Below are 17,105 nucleotides of genomic sequence, written 5' to 3'. Positions count from 1 at the left end.
GCCTGGGAAAGCCCAAACTTGTATAAATTGCAAGGTGTTTTCTTGTGAGTAAGGTTGAACGCTGGCCTAATGGCAAGGCGATGTGAATTATCGGAGTTTGAATGAAGCCTGATAATGGGGGCCAAATGAACGGGACATTCCATTTCCGCTGATGTGTGGGTGTCTTCTTGTGTAATGTTGGTCAGCATAGCCGTCTGTTAGCTGTTGTATCGAAGATGGGGAGACATGCTAGTCTGTTGGGGTGATAGCATTGCTAGTGATAGGGGGAGTTCACATGAATGGGGATTGGGTAACTGACCTTCCAAATTGGGAATAAACAAGCAGGATAAAGGTCCTAAACACACCAGAAAATCCACTGGACTACCTTTCCAAGGCGTTAGCTCACAGGTCCCAACAGTCCCCCAAGCAAAACGTCATTGAAAATGTATGGATAGACTCAAAAGAGGGGTGAAAATACACGGCCCAAGACTGTTAAAGAACTAGAGGCCTTTTCCAAGGCTAAAATCCTTCAAACAATTACTGAAAGACTAGCTGTGATATTTGCCAAAGGGGGTGATGCTATGTACTGGCTGTGCAGGGTGGTCATAATTTAGCAGTTTTATTATTCTGAAACTCTAAAAGATGGAAATAATAAAGTAATCTAGCTTAGAATATTAAAAACCTGTTTACCATTTACCTAATATTACTCATTTTGACCAGGGGTGCCCAGACGTTTGCATGCTACCGTATTGCTGCAGTAAACAAGAACAAAACAGGAGCAGACCCAGACTATGAAACCCAACCAGGGAGAAAGAGGGAGGCTTTTTTCTGTTTGTCTGCTGGGAGTCGGTAAGGAGGCCTGTGAAGGCATGCATCATTTAGTGTGTCATCTCGCACTGTGCCAGGCTGACTTCTGCGACTGTCCTGTCTTTAAAGCCATGCCAGTACTAGTTACGCGTGACTCAGATAAGTCCGAACTCTGGTACGCGCCCCTCAGCAGTTAATCGCAGACTGATGCAATTCAGACACATGTATAATTCATCGAGCGAGGCGAAAAAGGAGGGAGATTAGAACCGCTCGCTGCACAGAGCGCTAGGGCTAGGCTAAAGTTTCTGCTCTAACAGATGGAAAGGCTCCCTGCTTAGGATGCAGCTGAGCTCGGGGACAGCCGCAGCATGTGTCTGGGACTAGGCGTTATCAGAGTACATGCTCAGAGCAATGAGAGCAAATCTCCGTTGGGTCTGCTGCTCCGCACCTGACAGCTGGAGAGGATCCTTCTCTTTTTCCATTTCGTCAAAGTTGCAGGAGGACCTGTCGTCATCCGAGTAGGACCGGTTAGCATCGCCCTGTTTCGAGGGGAAAAGAGGGAAGAGAGTCAGAGAAGAGACAGAGAGGAAGCCCAGGGAAGGTTCAGGATGATGTCTTTACCTTCTTTCTCTTAACGCTTTTAGGTTGTGAACCGGTTTAGCCAACAGCAGGAATTTATTAACCTATGACTTTTGTGCCAACTATGAAAATAAATTAATTTAATTTTACCTGTGTAATACCATTTCATGTTATTTTTAAAATATGTATTTTTTCTCATGATATCTTGGTGTTTTTGGGGCCCCCTTAAGAGAAGTTGAGGCCCTAAGCGGCCTCCTAATTCGAGTATGCCTTGGGCCTTGCCTTGGGCCTTGCCTTGGGCCTTGCCTTGGGCCTTGCCTTGGGCCGGCTCTGATGCATTTGCACATCTGTGTCAGCAATCGCTGCAACTTAAAACAGCTGAATGCATTATTCATTAGAAGGGGTGTCCACAAACATTTGGAACATATAGTGTATGTTTGGAGGGGAAAACAAGCAGCAGAATGGCATGAAAAGAGCACCTCTCCAACTGTTAATCCTGGCAGTGGACTGATCATGCTCTGGGCTTGCTTTGCAGCCAGTGGCAAGGACAGCACTGGTAGACTGGTATTCACAGTCACCACTTTGCTACTAGACACTACTTGCCACTGTAAGTCTATCTTTTAAAAAAGTACACAGGCCCTGGCATACATTCAGAGAAATCCACTAAGCAGCCATGAGCGATCTTTAATGGGCGTGTCACTCTTCGTGACCTTCCCATGGAGATCAGTCTCGCCTTTGGCCCAGTTCCCTACTCTCTGCGCCTCAGATATAGACCACAACCTGGAAGCCCAGTTTTTCACTTTCTCCAGGGAGATAACCTACTACTGCAGTCTGCCTACCTGCCCGTGCATCCCAATTTAGAGGCCCTTGTGTGTGTGTGTGTGTGTGTGTGGAAAAAATCAAATTCCGCCATCAGACGCCTCCTGAGAGCTCGCGGGAAAGAGCTCGGCAAGTACAAGGAAGGGATAAAAGCAAATGACCCTGTGTTAACCTTTGTGGCTTGCTGTGGCACAATAAAAGGGACCAAATAGATGGCAATTGCTGTGAGTGAATCCCGTGACTCCTGTTCCCTCTACAAAGTTTTCCGCAGAGAAGCGTGCGGAAGCAGGCTATTGCATGCTGTGTTGAAATGCCAAAACACTGACACGCTTACATTCCCTCAAAGTGGTGTTATTTACTACTACAGTGCACCTGAAGATAAGAGGGTGATATGTGAGATCATCTGACACTGTGTCCGGAAGCATCCGCTTCCCTTCAAGGTGAGAATTCCCAGTTCGGTCTAATCAAACTGTATCTCCAAAGCTTTCATGTGCAGGGTACTACATATCCAAAAGTACCCACATCTGTTTGGCCAAGATATCTTCTGCAATCAGAGGTAGGATATTGTGTCTGTGTGTGTGTGTGCATTTGCACATCTGTGTCAGCAATGGGTGCAACTTAAAATAGCTGAATGCGTTCATTAGAAGAGGTGTCCACAAACATTTGGACATATAAAGTGTACGTTTGGAGGAAAAAAAGACTGATCATGTCCCATGTGTCTTCTGCAATTGGAGGTAGGGTATTAATAGGGGGGGTTGTCCAATTCGCCAATTGTCCAATAACACCCTTGCCCTCAACCTTTTGTGCAAGCATTCCAATGCAGTTCCATCATTCCAGAAATTCCCAAAGGTGCTCATTGAGGTTTAATCAAGTTAACTCATCCCAAAGGTATTTTGTGGAGCTTCCATGTCACCCTAATTGACCCCAAATATGTTAGTCAAGCTACATCACAGCAACTCATCCCAACCAATGTATTCAATGGAAGTTTTAATGGAAGTTTATTATTCCGAAGATCAGTGAAATTTCAAAGGAGTGTCAGAGCTTCATCGTTGCCACTCATCCCAATGGTGGTCAATGGAGGTTCATCATGCCAACTTATCCCAAAGGTGCTCAGTGGAGCTTCATCTGGTTGATTCATCCCAAAAGTCTTCATTGTTGCTTCAGGATTCCAACCCATCCCAAAGGTTCAGTAGAGGTCCATCCTCCAGCTCATTCCAAAGGTGTTGAGTTTCGGCACTCTGACCTGTCCAAAAAATGGTTCAGCTCAAATTCATCCTAAAGGTGATCAGTGGAGCTTTAGCAACACAACTTATCCCAAACATGTTCAATGGAGCTTCAGAACTCCAAAAAGGTATTCCCAAAAGGTATTTATGGACCTCAAACAAATCATTATAGTTCATTACAAAGGGGTTTCAATGCTCAGACTCTTCCAGAAGGTTCGCAATAGTTCTTTATCACCATCTCACTTAAAAAGGTATCCCATGGAGGTTTTCCACCTGCCTTCCACCTGTCCAGAAGTTGTTCAGCGGAGCTCAAATTTATCCCAAAGGAGATCAGTAGAGCTTCAGAACACCAACTCATCCAAAAAGGTATTCATAGACCTCAAATGAATGGTCCATGGAGCCTCAGCATACCTAATAAAGGTGGTTCTTCAACTCTCAGACTCTTCCAGAAGGTTCTCAACAGTGCTTTATCACCATCTCACTTTTCTCGCCATTCAGTGGAGCGTTTTTCAAAGGTATTCGGATGAGTTCCATCACTCCAACTCGTCGTGAAGATGTTCAATGGTTTCATTGCTCTACCCTGTCCTAATGTCTTCATCTGAGCTTCATCAGTCCACTCTAGCAGATTCTTGCCTGCTCTAGAGCATCCCATACTATACTACCAATCCTCTGCTGTGCTGTGGACACCTGCGCTACCACACATGTACCTGAGACAATGTACCTCAACCCAGAACTCTATTCCCCAAAAGCCCTGAGGAGTACCTCAGCCTGAAAGCCCTCCACCAAAATGGCCACCAGCAGGTTGAACAGGACGTAGTTCCCGAAGGTCATGAGGGCCACGAAATAGAGAGCAGCGAGAGGGGAGGTGGAGGCCATGCCGTTGTACAGCACCATGTTCCAGTCCTCCTGAGTCAGGATCTACACACCAACGGATAAACACACAAACACACACACATACACAAGGTCAAATACTTTTATACAGGACTGGCAGAACACGGCTGATTAGATGATGCGTCTACCTGCATCTAATTTGTGCAGGGGGCAGATATTAAGGTCAGGTATTAAGTATTCATACCTGAAACACGGTCACGATGGCCCAGAGCAGGGAATCAAAGTTCTTCCGGTCCGGCACTGTGTCTCCAGCCTCGGTCTTCAGACTGAACTTGCAGCCAAATATGTGCATCCCCAGGATACTGCTCAAACACATCAAGAAGAGTCATTGATTGATTGGTGCTGCCATCATCCCAAAGTACATTATATGTCCAAATGTTTGAGGACACCTCATCACCCCCTGTAATGAATGCATTTGGTTACATTGAGTTGCGCCTTTTGCTGACATAGATGTGCAAGAGTTGGCAACAGAATAGGAACTAGGATAGACTAGAACTCTACTCTAGGTCGGATAACAGCAGACAGACCCCCAGCATTGAGCTCTGGTGGGGTGGTAAAGATTGCGCTCCAGCCATCCAATATCCTGACCTCACTAATGCTGCTGAATCTCAATCAAATCCTCACAGCAATGCTCCAACATCTAGAAGAAAATGTTCTTCCCTGGACTATGGAGATAGATACTCCAACAAAAGCTGGATAAACTATTTTTAATGCCCTTGATTTTGAAAAAAAACAAAAACAAATGAGCAGGTGTCCCAATACTTTTGTCTATTTAGTGTAGCTTTTTAGAATTGTACTATATATGTAACTTCTATAATTCTTATGTGAGCAAGACAGAAGCAGAACAGGTCAATGCAGGGGTCAGCAGTCATGAAGCTCATAAAGCTCATTATTGACAAATGGTCTACAAGGATGTGATGGTCAGCTTGGTGGTCTTCCATCTTGATTTCTGCTTTTACTGTATATCTAAACAATTTCACTGTGAAACTGGAGAAAAAACTAATGCTAAAGTGTCACGATGCATGTAGGAGAAATGTAGTAAACGCCTATGGCCTTGTGGTTGTTTGATTTGTCAATCACTGGCTTGTGTTTGAAACATCTCCACAGGGGACGACTTCAAAGCCAAGGCTTTGACGGTTGAGCCTGTATTGTCTTCTGGAAACTCCCACCGGTATAATCCCCCAGAGCTATGAATTCCGGACCTTCTCCTACCTCTACCATGACAGTGGCAGAAATGTGCAGATGAAAGTGACATATATCCTTAGGACAGAGACGAATAAAGACCCCTGTGGGACATCAGCAAGGGACACAGATAGATGGACAATGCCTGTCTGCCTCAGTGTCCAAATGCAGCTATTTTTTTACTGAATTTGGTTATCACCAGTTTTGACCCACAAGCTAGGAGATCTTGGTTGCTATCAAGCCTGCAAAGTAAAGGGTATAATTACGTGTCTCCCTCTGAGACACGTAAGGTCACCACATCTTTTTCAGTACGGTATGTACTCAGGAGAATGGCAATTGTCCAATTATGTGATCTAACATACCCATCTGACACCCATGATTTTTAAAATCACACAGAACTAAAACCACAGTGATGTTCAGTTGAGCCTCAAAACCTCAACTCATCCTAAAGATGTTCAGTGGAGTGGCATAACTCCAACTTATCCCAAAGATGTTCAGTGGAGTGGCATAACTTTAACTCATCCCAAAGACTTTCAGTGGATCGGCATAAATCCAGCTCATCCCAAAGACGTTCAGTGGAGTGGCATATATCCAACTCATCCCAAAGATGCTCAGTGGAGTGGCATAACTCCAACTCATCCCAAAGACGTTCAGTGGAGTGGCATAACTCCAACTCATCCCAAAGACGTTCAGTGGAGTGGCATAACTCCAACTTATCCCAAAGATGCTCAGTGGAGTGGCATAACTCCAACTTATCCCAAAGACGTTCAGTGGAGTGGCATAATTCCAACTTATCCCAAAGATGTTCAGTGGAGTGGCATAACTTTAACTCATCCCAAAGACTTTCAGTGGATCGGCATAAATCCAGCTCATCCCAAAGACGTTCAGTGGAGTGGCATATATCCAACTCATCCCAAAGATATTCAGTGGAGTGGCATATATCCAACTCATCCCAAAGATGCTCAGTTGAGTGGCATAACTCCAACTCATCCCAAAGACGTTCAGTGGAGTGGCATAAATCCAACTCATCCCAAAGACGTTCAGTGGAGTGGCATAACTCCAACTCATCCCAAAGATATTCAGTGGAGTGGCATATATCCAACTCATCCCAAAGATGTTCAGTGGAGTGGCATAACTTTAACCCATCCCAAAGACGTTCAGTGGAGTGGCATAAATCCAACTCATCCCAAAGATGCTCAGTGGAGTGGCATAACTCCAACTCATCCCAAAGATGCTCAGTGGAGTGGCATAACTCCAACTCATCCCAAAGATGTTCAGTGGAGCAGAATAACTCCAACTCATCTCATTCACATGTCTAGGGGGTGGTACATGCAAGCCTTCACCATCCCAGACAGTGTTTTAGAACTTCTTGGCCAGTCCAGGCACTCAATTTGTCAACAGCCTACATCTGTGCCCACATCTAGCGCCCCCTTGCTGCAAAGATCCTGCATTGCATGAACATATTTTAGAGTGTTGAAGCACCTTTACACTTCCATACTTGCATTAGGGGGGTAGGTAGGATGTGCTTCTGGTCTAGCAGGGTTTCGAAGCCTGGGCCTGGACCTAGATCTATAATTTCAATTCATTTTCCATCGATTTATGCATAAGGTTGATGCATATTGCTCATTTTCGCTAAAGCGTAGCCATCTGTTTGACCAAGAGCCGTACAGTATCGGGAGGCATGGATGGAGACGGGCGCTAAGTGAATTCATTTAGGAGTCGTAAATCAGGCCATTGTTTGGAGCTGACGGACTGTAAATTAAGCGAGACGGGGGGATGAAGCTGCACTCTGAAGGTGCGTGTGTGAAGACGGATGGAAGGCGGAGGTTAATGCACTCAGTCTGGCATTAGCCTCCGTCTGTGTGGAGCACTCCGCTGGAATTGCAGCTCTGCAAGGGGGCCGCTGGGGGGCTTTGCGTTATTGCACCACCTGCAATACATCTACCTCTGTTCCTTACGGGTCTGTCAAGCTGGAGAGGGCCAATGCTGGCATTCACACTTGCACACACACACACACAAAATCCCACCTGTCCCTGTTCCGCCAGAAGCAATTTCAAGAGTACAAGGCTACTGTAGCAAACACAGTGAACTGTTGCAGCCATAAAAAAACCTCCCAAATGGCAAAAGCATGGTTGTGAAGATGTCCATGTGCTCATTTATCAACAATACAATGTAATATCATCACAAAAAAGCTGCTCTAGTGGTTGCTAGGGTGTTGCTAAGCCGTTAAAATGGTATTTTTTATGTGGTTGCTAAGATGGTGCTAAACTGGTGCCAAGATGCTACTATGGTGTTTCTTGATGCTTGCTATAGTGGATACTATAGTATTTTAAGTGTTTGCTATGGTGGCTGCTACAATATTTCAAGTGGTTGATATGGTGTCTAAGGTGTTTGTCACTGTATGCCGGGAGGTTGCTAGGGATATTGCTAAGGTATTTCAGGTTGTTGCTATTTCAGTTTCTATGGTATTTTAGGTGGTTGCTCAAGTGTTGCTAAAGGTGGGCCCTATGGTGTTGCTAAGATGTTCCTTGGTGCTAAGTAATAGCAGCTGGAACTAGAAAAGTGCTAGATGTAAAATAGGTTGAACGTTGCTATGGTATCCCAGGTGGTTGCTGGGTTGTTGCTACAGTATATCAGATGGTAGTTGAGGTGTTGCTAATGGTTGAGGTGTCCTATGGTGTTGCTAATATTTTTCTTAATGTTCGATAGAGTGATTTCTATAGTATTTCAGGTGGTTGCTGCTAATGTGTTCCAGGTGGTTGCTATGGTGATTGCTGTCATATTTAATAGCAGAAGAAAGTAGATAAGTGCATTTGCTGAAGGAAATGCCAAATGTTTGCCCAGCATAATTGGTTGCCACTTTCAGGCAGTTGCTAAGCTGTTGCTACATGGCCACTAGTGTGAAGCTATGTTTATCTTTGGTGGTTCCTATGGTTTGCGAGGTGGATGCTAGGTTGCTGCTATGCAGTCGCAAGAGTATTTCAGGTGGTTGTAAAGGTGTTGCTACGTGGGTGCTATGGTGTCACTAATGTGTTTCTTGGTGTTTGCTAGAGTGGTTGCTATGGTAGCTGCAATTGTATTTCAAGTGGTTACTATGGTCTCAGGTGGTTCTTATGGTAAAAGTCATGGCAGAGCATACAGCATGTGCAAGTGTATACACACACATACACACACACAACTTCTTACCTGAAGATGAAGATGAAGAGCATGAGCAGCATGCAGAAAGTGGCCACGTTGTCCATGGTCTTCATGAGGACCACCAGCTGCCTGCGTAGAGCGGGCATGAACCGCACCAGCTTTATCACCCGCAGCAGCCTGAACGTCCTCAACACTGACAGGCCGCCATCAGACTGACCAATTATCTCACACACACTGCAGAGAGCGAGACAGACAGACGGGTACAAAGAGGATGGATTGATTGTCAGTGAACCGTCATTCAAAGCACATTCTGCCTGTCAACAGATTCTGAACCTCTGCTGACATTATTAATAGGCCAGTAATGAGCCGACTTTTTAACATGGATTCTGGACGTCCATTTAGTTATGGCATTCAGCAGACGCTCTTATCCAGAGCAACTCACAGAAGTGCTTCTGATAAAGTCCCCCAGGTACTGAGAGCACTCCAGAGATACCTCTAAGCTTACAGCCAAATACAAACATTAATGATATTTAAATAATGCACACTGATACTTAAATAATGCACAGTACTCAACCACTGGATACCGTACATACACTACACTGTGCCTGAACGTCCAGGAAACCAAAGTAAGGCGTTTTAGTGCACTCACAAGCCGTTAATAAGATTAGTGCTAAATGATCAATGCCAGCGGATGTCCAGATTTTGTTTAATAGCATCAATGGACATCCAGAATCAAGTTCATAGATACTTTTTCATAACGCCAGTGGATGTTCAGAATCCATTTCACAAGTCAGTTCTTTACTATTAACCTATTAATAACATCTTTAATTGCATCAGTGGATGTCCAGAGCCCGTTTCTAAAATTTACAGATGTCCAGAATTCATGCAATAACATCTATGGATGTCCAGAATCAGCTAAATAGATTCAGTGAATGTCTAGAGTCTGTTTACTAACATCTATGGATGTCCAGAATTAGTTTAATAACATATATTGATGTCCAGAGATGCATTAAAAAGCATCAATGGATGCCCAGAGTCAGTTAACTAACCTATATGGGTGTCCAGAATCAGTTTAATAGCGTCTATTGATGTCCAGAATTTGTTTAATAACATTTATGGATGTCCAGAATCAGTTTAATAGCATCAGTGGATGTCTAGAATCAGCTTAATAAGTTAGTCCTTTATTAGTCCCGCAGTGGGGAAATTCACAATATAACATCTATTGATGTCCCGAATCAGTTTAATAGCACCAATAAATGTCCAGAATCCCTTTACTAACATCTGTGAATGTTCAGAATCCATTTACTAACATCTATAGATGTATAGAATCCATTTACTAACATCTATAGATGTATAGAATCCATTTACTAGCATCTATTGATGTCCAGAATTTGTTTAATAACATTTATGGATGTACTGAATCAGTTTAATAGCATCACTAGAGTCTATTTACTAACATCTATATATGTCCGGAATTCATTTAATAACATTTATGAATGTCCAGAATCCATTTACTAACATCTATGAATGTCCGGAATCCATTTACTAACATCTATGAATGTCCGGAATTCATTTAATAACATCTGTGAATGTCTAGAATCCATTTACTAACATCTATGGATGTTTAGAATCAGTTTAATAGCCTTAATGATTGTCCATAATCAGCTGAATCACAACTATGGATGTCCAGAATCCACTTAAAAGAGTCACTGGATGTCCATCATTTCATTTTGTAGCATCAATGGACGTCCAGAATCTGCTTAAAAAGTCAATTCACAGTTGACCTATTGAAACATGATTGGACTCCATATTAAAAAGTATGCTCATTGGTGACCTACTGGTGACATTATGGATTTCCAGAATCTGCTTAATAACAGCAATGGGTCTCTGGAATTCTTTTAATAGCATCATTGGGCATCCGGAATCCATTTTTAAAAGTCAGCTCATTGGTGACCTATTATTATCATCAATGGACATCCAGAATTTGCTTTTAAAATGTCAGTTCATTACTGACCTATCAATAATGTCAATGGAGGTTTAAAATCCATTTATGGATCTAGGGATGTCCAAAAATCCATTTAGTACCATCAACGTATTTCCCTGACCTCTCTCTTGTCTCGGCTGATCCAAACGGTTGCGATTGGTCTTCAGTTCAATCACCATCAATGAACGTCACACCCTGGGTTCTCTTCACTGGCTTCCTGTAGCTGCCCATCAGATTCAAAACCCTGACCCTGGCCTACAAAGCCAAACACAGACCAGGGCCTCCTACCTGATCTCAATGGTCAAAACTCGATCTTAGTCTCAACCCAGCTTGACCCTCCATCCTTTAACACACACTGATGATAAGCATCTAGACGTTCCTCTGTCCTGGCACCAAGGTGTTGGAACGAGCCCTCCCTGGCAGTCGACTGAAGGTGGCCATCTTTTTCAAGAACGCTTAAAAGGTCACCAAATGAATTGACTTGATTATGAACATTATTCTGGACCCTCCAATGGGAGCCTGTCTACTGAGATTTTGGACATCCGAGGATGCTCTGGGTGACCAAAAAACATTTGTCAACGTCCTTCATTTGTAAAGCCAGAGCGCTGGCTGTGCTCACCTGATGATGACAATGATGCCATCAAAGATGTTGTAGGGGTTCCTCAGGTACTCAAAGAAGCCAAAAGCTGTCAGTTTGAGGATCATCTCCAGGGTGAACATGCTGGTGAAGACTATATTACAAATCTCCAGCACGTTGGTTAGCTCCTCAGGCTGCAGGCAGAAGGGGAAAAGAAGAAGACGGGAGGGAAGTCATTATACTGTGATGCATTTTTTGATATTAAGGCTGACAAACTACCCTGTGAGGGTTTTTTATGTAAAGAACTGAAGGTCGGACACTCTCTGCCAATCTGCCACGTTTACTCTACACACAACAGAAGAACAGAAATGACAGCACCAGCAGGGTGGGAAGAAAGCAAAACACAGGAATGCAGCAAAAAAGGTAGCGCTTTCACATGCCTCCAGCTGCTTCAGTCCATAAACGGCAACCTGAGCCCATGAATAATTAGTAGCAAAACTGGTGCTGCTGGATTTTCGGCATGGCTTTGCTTCACATGAATAATAGTGCAGGAAAACAAAGCAGCAACCTCCTTTCCCGGCCTAAAGCTTAAAGTGTTTTAAAATGATGTTGGTCTTCATCCAAAACGTGTTCCTCAGTAAGATACAGGACGGAAATGACCCTCTTATTGGCTAAAAAGGACCATAAAACCATAAAACATCACGTTTGCCTTGCAAATGGCTAAATGCTATTAATAAGCCAGCTGAATAAAACAGCCTTGCCAGCTCAAGCTGGACAAGCTGGTTAAATTGCTTGACCAGCCTCACCCCCTTTTGATTGGTCTACCAGCGTGATTAGCTTGACCAGTATGACTACGCTAATCAACCAGCATGACCACGACCCAACAACCAACTCAAAGGAGAATATGCACTGTGCTGGTGGTCAAGAGCTCAACTGCTAAATCAGCTGACTTACCAGCATGTGATATGTTTTTGCCTGGAAGACCAGCTCTTTAACCAGCTCAGTGCTGAGTGCCGATGCAAGGTCATCGACTCGACTCAACTCACTAACTGCAGACTTTCTCTTTAACCTGCTGTTACAGCTGCAAAGAGGGAGGGGGGGGGGGCAACTTCATATTAAGCTCAGAATGGGATTTCATAGAAACTTGTGTAGGTGTCCCAATACTTTTTTTTTTTAATAGTGCATGCTGCGACAGTTTGAGACGACCTTTGAAAAGGGGTTAAGCTCGGATAAGCCATGATATTCACAGTTTAGCAACTTAATGAGTCTGAAATCAAGAGTCCGTTCATTTTTCCCAGGGAAAGTGACCGGGATCGAATGTACGGACCTTGGGCCGGAACTTTTCAGGGGAGCAGCATTAGGACGTCATCACCTGTATGATCTGATGATGCTAATAGCTAGCTGTAGGACAGTGATGAGCTCAGAGTGACTGGCGGAGATCTCCACCGTGCCGGGGAAGGAGGGATCACTCCACACACACACACACACACACACACACACACAGCGTAGATAAACGCTATCTATCTCTGTCCATGCTCCAACCATCTGACACCAAAGGCCCTCAGGAGCTGGTGAAAAAGCACAGAGGCACCATCACACTAGATAAAAGTCGGCCTTTGTGTATGTGTGTGTGTGTTTGTGTGTGAACACACAAGCTGACAGAGTGAGAGAGGCAGCACAGGGCGGTCGAGCTGTTTGTCTGGATATAGTAGAAGAACACATCCTTCTTGGTCTCTGTCTATCTCTCTCTCGCTCCCACTGACTATCAGACACTTCCATCTCTTTGTGATCAATATCACTCCATCAGTGAGCCGGGCCGGAGAACCACCAACCAAAGGACAAATGAAAACAAAACCAGCGGCGACTCAGAGGAGGTGCCATTTAAAGCAACGGGGTATTGACACGGCAATCAGAGCACATAATGGCAAAGAGGTGGAAACCTAGAGAGTCACTAAGCTCCATATCTGTCCTCACTTCTCCTCTATCCTCTCTCTTTCCCTCCCTATCCTGTCTCCCTTTCCCCATCCATCCCTTCCTCTCCTCTTCTTCTCTCCACTTCCCTTCCATTGCTCCATTTTTCCTACTTTTCCTTCCCTTCCTTTCCCTTTCCATCAGTGCTTTTCATTTCTTGTGTCTTTTCTTCTTTTCCTCTCGTCTCCTTTCCTTTCCGCTCCTACCTCATGCTTTTCTACCTCTAGGAAAACTCCTCTAGTCCTTTCTTGTTTTTCATTTGCACACCCTTTCTTTTCTTTCCTCTTCTTTCACATTTTCCTTTCCTTTCCCTTTTCTTTCTACACAGCAGGGTTAACACTACAGAGGTGTCATTTTCCTTTCCTTGCCCTTTACTTCCCTTTCTCCTTTCTGCACCAGGGTTAACACTGAGGAGATGCCGTTTTTTCCTTCCTTTCTTCCCTTCCCTTCCCTTCCATTTCCGTTCCCTTCCTTACGTCCTTCCTTCCCTTCCCTTTCATTACCCTTCCCTTCCCTTCCATTTCCATTCCCTTCCTTTCTTCCCTTCCCTTCCATTACCCCTCCCTTCCTTCCTTCCCTTCCTTTCCCTCCCTTCCCATCCCTTCCCTTTCCTTTCTACACAGCAGGGTTAACACTACAGATGTGTCATTTCCCCCTGCCTTCCCTTTCACTTCCCCTTCACTTCCCTTTCTCCTTTCTACACAGCAGGGTTAACACTGAAGAGATGTCATCTTTCCTTTTCTTTGCTTTACTCCTTTCCTGTCCTACCCTGTCCTGTCCTGTCTCCTTCCCTTCCCTTTCTCCTTTCTACACAGCAAACACTGAGGAGATGTCATCTTTCCTTTCCTTCCCTTCCTCCATTCAGTGTTAACCCTGATGCAGAAGATGTGTCATTATTCCCTGCCTTTCCTTTCCTTTCCCTTCCCTTCCCTTTCTCCTTTCTACACAGCAGGGTTAACACTGAAGAGCTGTCTTTTTTCAGTTCCTTTCCCTTCCCTTCCCTTCCTGCCTTCCCCTTCACTTCCCTTCACTTCCCTTAACTTCCCTTTCTCCTTTCTGCACAGCAGAGGTAACACTGAAGAGAAGTCATCTTTCCTTGCCTTTCCTTTTTTTCCTTTGCTTTCCTTCTCTTCCCTTTCCACACAGCAGGGTTAACACTGAAGATGTCACCTTTCCATCCCTTTCTCAATTCAGTGTTAACCCTGGTGCAGAAAAGGTGTCATTTTTCCTTTCCCTTCCTTTCCTCCTGTCCTGTCCTGTCTCCAATCTGCACCAGGGTTGACACTGAAGAAATGTCCTATTTCCTTCGCTTCCTTTCCTTTCCTTTCCTTTCCTTTCCTTTCTACACAGCAGGGTTAACACTACAGATGTGTCATTTTTACTTTCCCTTTTCTTTCCCTTTCTCCTTTCTGCAGCAGGGTTTACACTGAAGTCATCTTTCCTTCCCTTCCCTTCCTTTTCCTCCCCTTTCCCTTTTCATTTTCTTTCTCCTTTCTTCCTCAGGGTAAACAGTGAAGTCATCTTTCTTTCTCTTCCCTTCTCTTCACTTCCTTTCCCTGCTCTTCTCTTCCCTTCTCTTCACTTCCTTTCCCTTCCCTTCTCTTCACTTCCTTTCCCTTCCCTTCCCTTCCCTTCTCTTCTCTTCTCTTCCCTTCCCTTCCATTACCCTTCCCTTCCTTCCTTTCATTTCCTTTTCTTTCCCTTCCCTTCACTTCCCTTCCCTTCCCTTCCCTTCCCTTCCCTTCCCTTCCCTTCCCTTCCCTTCCCTTCCTTCCCTTCCCTTCCCTTCCCTCCCCTTCCTTCCCTTCCCTTCCCTTCTTTCACTTCCCTTCCCTTCCCTTCCCTTCCTTCACTTCCCTTCCCTTCCCTTCCCTTCCCTTCCTTTCATGTCCTTTCCTTCCTTCCTCCCTCCCTCCCTTCCTTCCTTCCTTCCCTCCTTCCCTTTCCTTCCTTTCCTTTCATTTCCTTTCCTTTTCTTTCCCTTCCCTTCCCTTCCTTCACTTCCCTTCCCTTCCCTTCCCTTCCCTTCCCTTCCCTTCCCTTCATTTCATGTCCTTTCCTTCCTTCCTCCCTTCCTTCCTTCCTTCCTTCCTTCCTTCCTTCCTTCCTCCCTCCCTCCCTTCCTTCCTTCCTTCTCTTTCCTTCCTTTCCTTTCCTGTCCTTTCCTGTCTCCTTCCCTTCCCGTCCCTTTCTCCAATCTGCACCAGGGTTGAAACTGAAGAAATGTCATCTTTCCTTGCCTTTCCCTTTCTGTCCTGTTTCCTTTTGTACAACAAAGTGAAGACAGAAAAGATGCCATTTCCCCTTTCCTTTCATTTAATTTTCATTTAATAAATTTCATTTAAGTTAAATTTCATTTAACTTTTATCCCCTAATTTCCCTCAGTTTACACCACCTGTTTATCCAAATGGATGGAAGTGATTTCCTCCCTATGTTTATGAATGCATGACACATCTTGGTCTGATTGCAGTCATGCTAATCCGCAAAACTACCAACTGCCTTCGTGTTGTGAATATGAGGACCTTCATGAGCTAAATATCTTACAAATATTATGATCTCATAAATGGTCAATATTTCCAGCGCTCACAGTGCGGCAACACCTTGTGCATGAGTCACTGGTCATGACGTCATTCCTATACAGTGTGCTGATGCACGTCGGCCGGTGCATCATAAACTCAAGAGAGACAAAGCTGGGACTTGTTCGCTGGTGTGTATCAGTGTAAGTGTGACCCATTAAAAAAAAAGGCTGTGTAATAGTCCTTATGTTAAACAGGCTGAAACTGCTGTGTAACGGAAGCACAGCATCTCTTTTTCCTGCGTCTGCCTCCCTCTCTCAGCCCTCTCCACAGCACTGTTATTTTTAGACTCTTCAGAGATGAGAGAATAGGGATCTACTGCAGGCAGAGAAGAAGTGAGGGGGTGGATGAGACAGCAAGACAGAGAGAGGGAGAAAATGGGGAGCAGAGGGGGAGGAGAACAGCGCGCTCCAACATACAGCAGAGCTAAAAATGTTCAAAAGACGTTAACTCCGCAGAAGGATTCTCGCGCGACTCCATTAGCTTGACTGGCACTCCTTATAAAGACGCCACCGCTCACGAAAGCAGCTATTATAGTAATGACTATAACACCAGGAAGCAGATAAAAAGGACCGGGAATATCTTCAAGAGCTTCAAAACATTCCGGTCTGGAGGTGCCAAAGTGGTGCCGCGGCCATCTCAACAACCAGCACACAAACAAAGGCCAAGGTCCACACAGACCCCATGAAACCCTTCATCTTTTTGAACATATTTAAATGTCTGGACGTTCGATCTTCATGACTTCAAGCTGTCTTATTAAAACCTCTGACATTCAGAGCCTGTTTACACCTGCTTTCTGTATCCGGACAGTATCTGGATCTACTCTCTACACCTGCCAATAAAATGCGTCCCAATGCGACCAGATGAGACACGATTTTCCTTTTACCGTGTAAGAAAAAGCACACCTGGGAATGTGAGAACTACAAACAGTGCAGATTCATACCGGATTAAAATCAGTTCATAATCATTCCTCTCAGACTGTGGAAACTACACACGCTGCAGATTCATACTGGATTACAGTCAGTTCTCAATTATTTATGTCAAACTACAAAAACTACACACACTGTAGATTCATACTGGTTTAAAATCACTCCACAAATGCTATTGTCAGACTATTAAACTACACACACAGTAAATTCATACTTGATTAAAACCACTATCACTATCAGATTGTAATAATTACACATGATGCAGATTCATACTGGATTCAAACCGCTATCACTATTGGACTGTAATAATAACACATGCTCAAGATTCATTCTGGATTACAGTCAGTTCTCAATTATTCATGTCAAACTACAAAAACTACACACACTGTAGATTCATACTGGATTCAAACCACTATCACTATCGGACTGTAATAATAACACATGCTCAAG

At 44.3% G+C, this 17,105-nt stretch overlaps 1 protein-coding gene across 2 annotated transcripts in view; it reads right to left on the bottom strand.

The window, feature by feature from the left end:
• Window positions 1-17,105, bottom strand: part of cacna1ia (calcium voltage-gated channel subunit alpha1 Ia) — a 129,353-nt gene that overhangs the window by 61,617 nt on the left and 50,631 nt on the right. For both annotated transcript variants that reach the window (XM_072692921.1, XM_072692923.1), the window contains exons 9-13: window positions 11,222-11,373; window positions 8,667-8,852; window positions 4,483-4,600; window positions 4,170-4,325; window positions 1,235-1,325 (exon numbers count right to left, since the gene is read on the bottom strand). In XM_072692921.1, the coding sequence (XP_072549022.1) occupies window positions 1,235-1,325; window positions 4,170-4,325; window positions 4,483-4,600; window positions 8,667-8,852; window positions 11,222-11,373 (703 nt within the window). The remainder of the gene's footprint in view (window positions 1-1,234; window positions 1,326-4,169; window positions 4,326-4,482; window positions 4,601-8,666; window positions 8,853-11,221; window positions 11,374-17,105) is intronic.

This window comes from Salminus brasiliensis, chromosome 12 (assembly GCF_030463535.1).
Source record: "Salminus brasiliensis chromosome 12, fSalBra1.hap2, whole genome shotgun sequence".
Classification (NCBI taxonomy): domain Eukaryota; kingdom Metazoa; phylum Chordata; class Actinopteri; order Characiformes; family Bryconidae; genus Salminus; species Salminus brasiliensis.
Note: the sequence above shows the minus strand (reverse complement) of the source record. Positions and strands in the feature narration are given on the sequence as shown.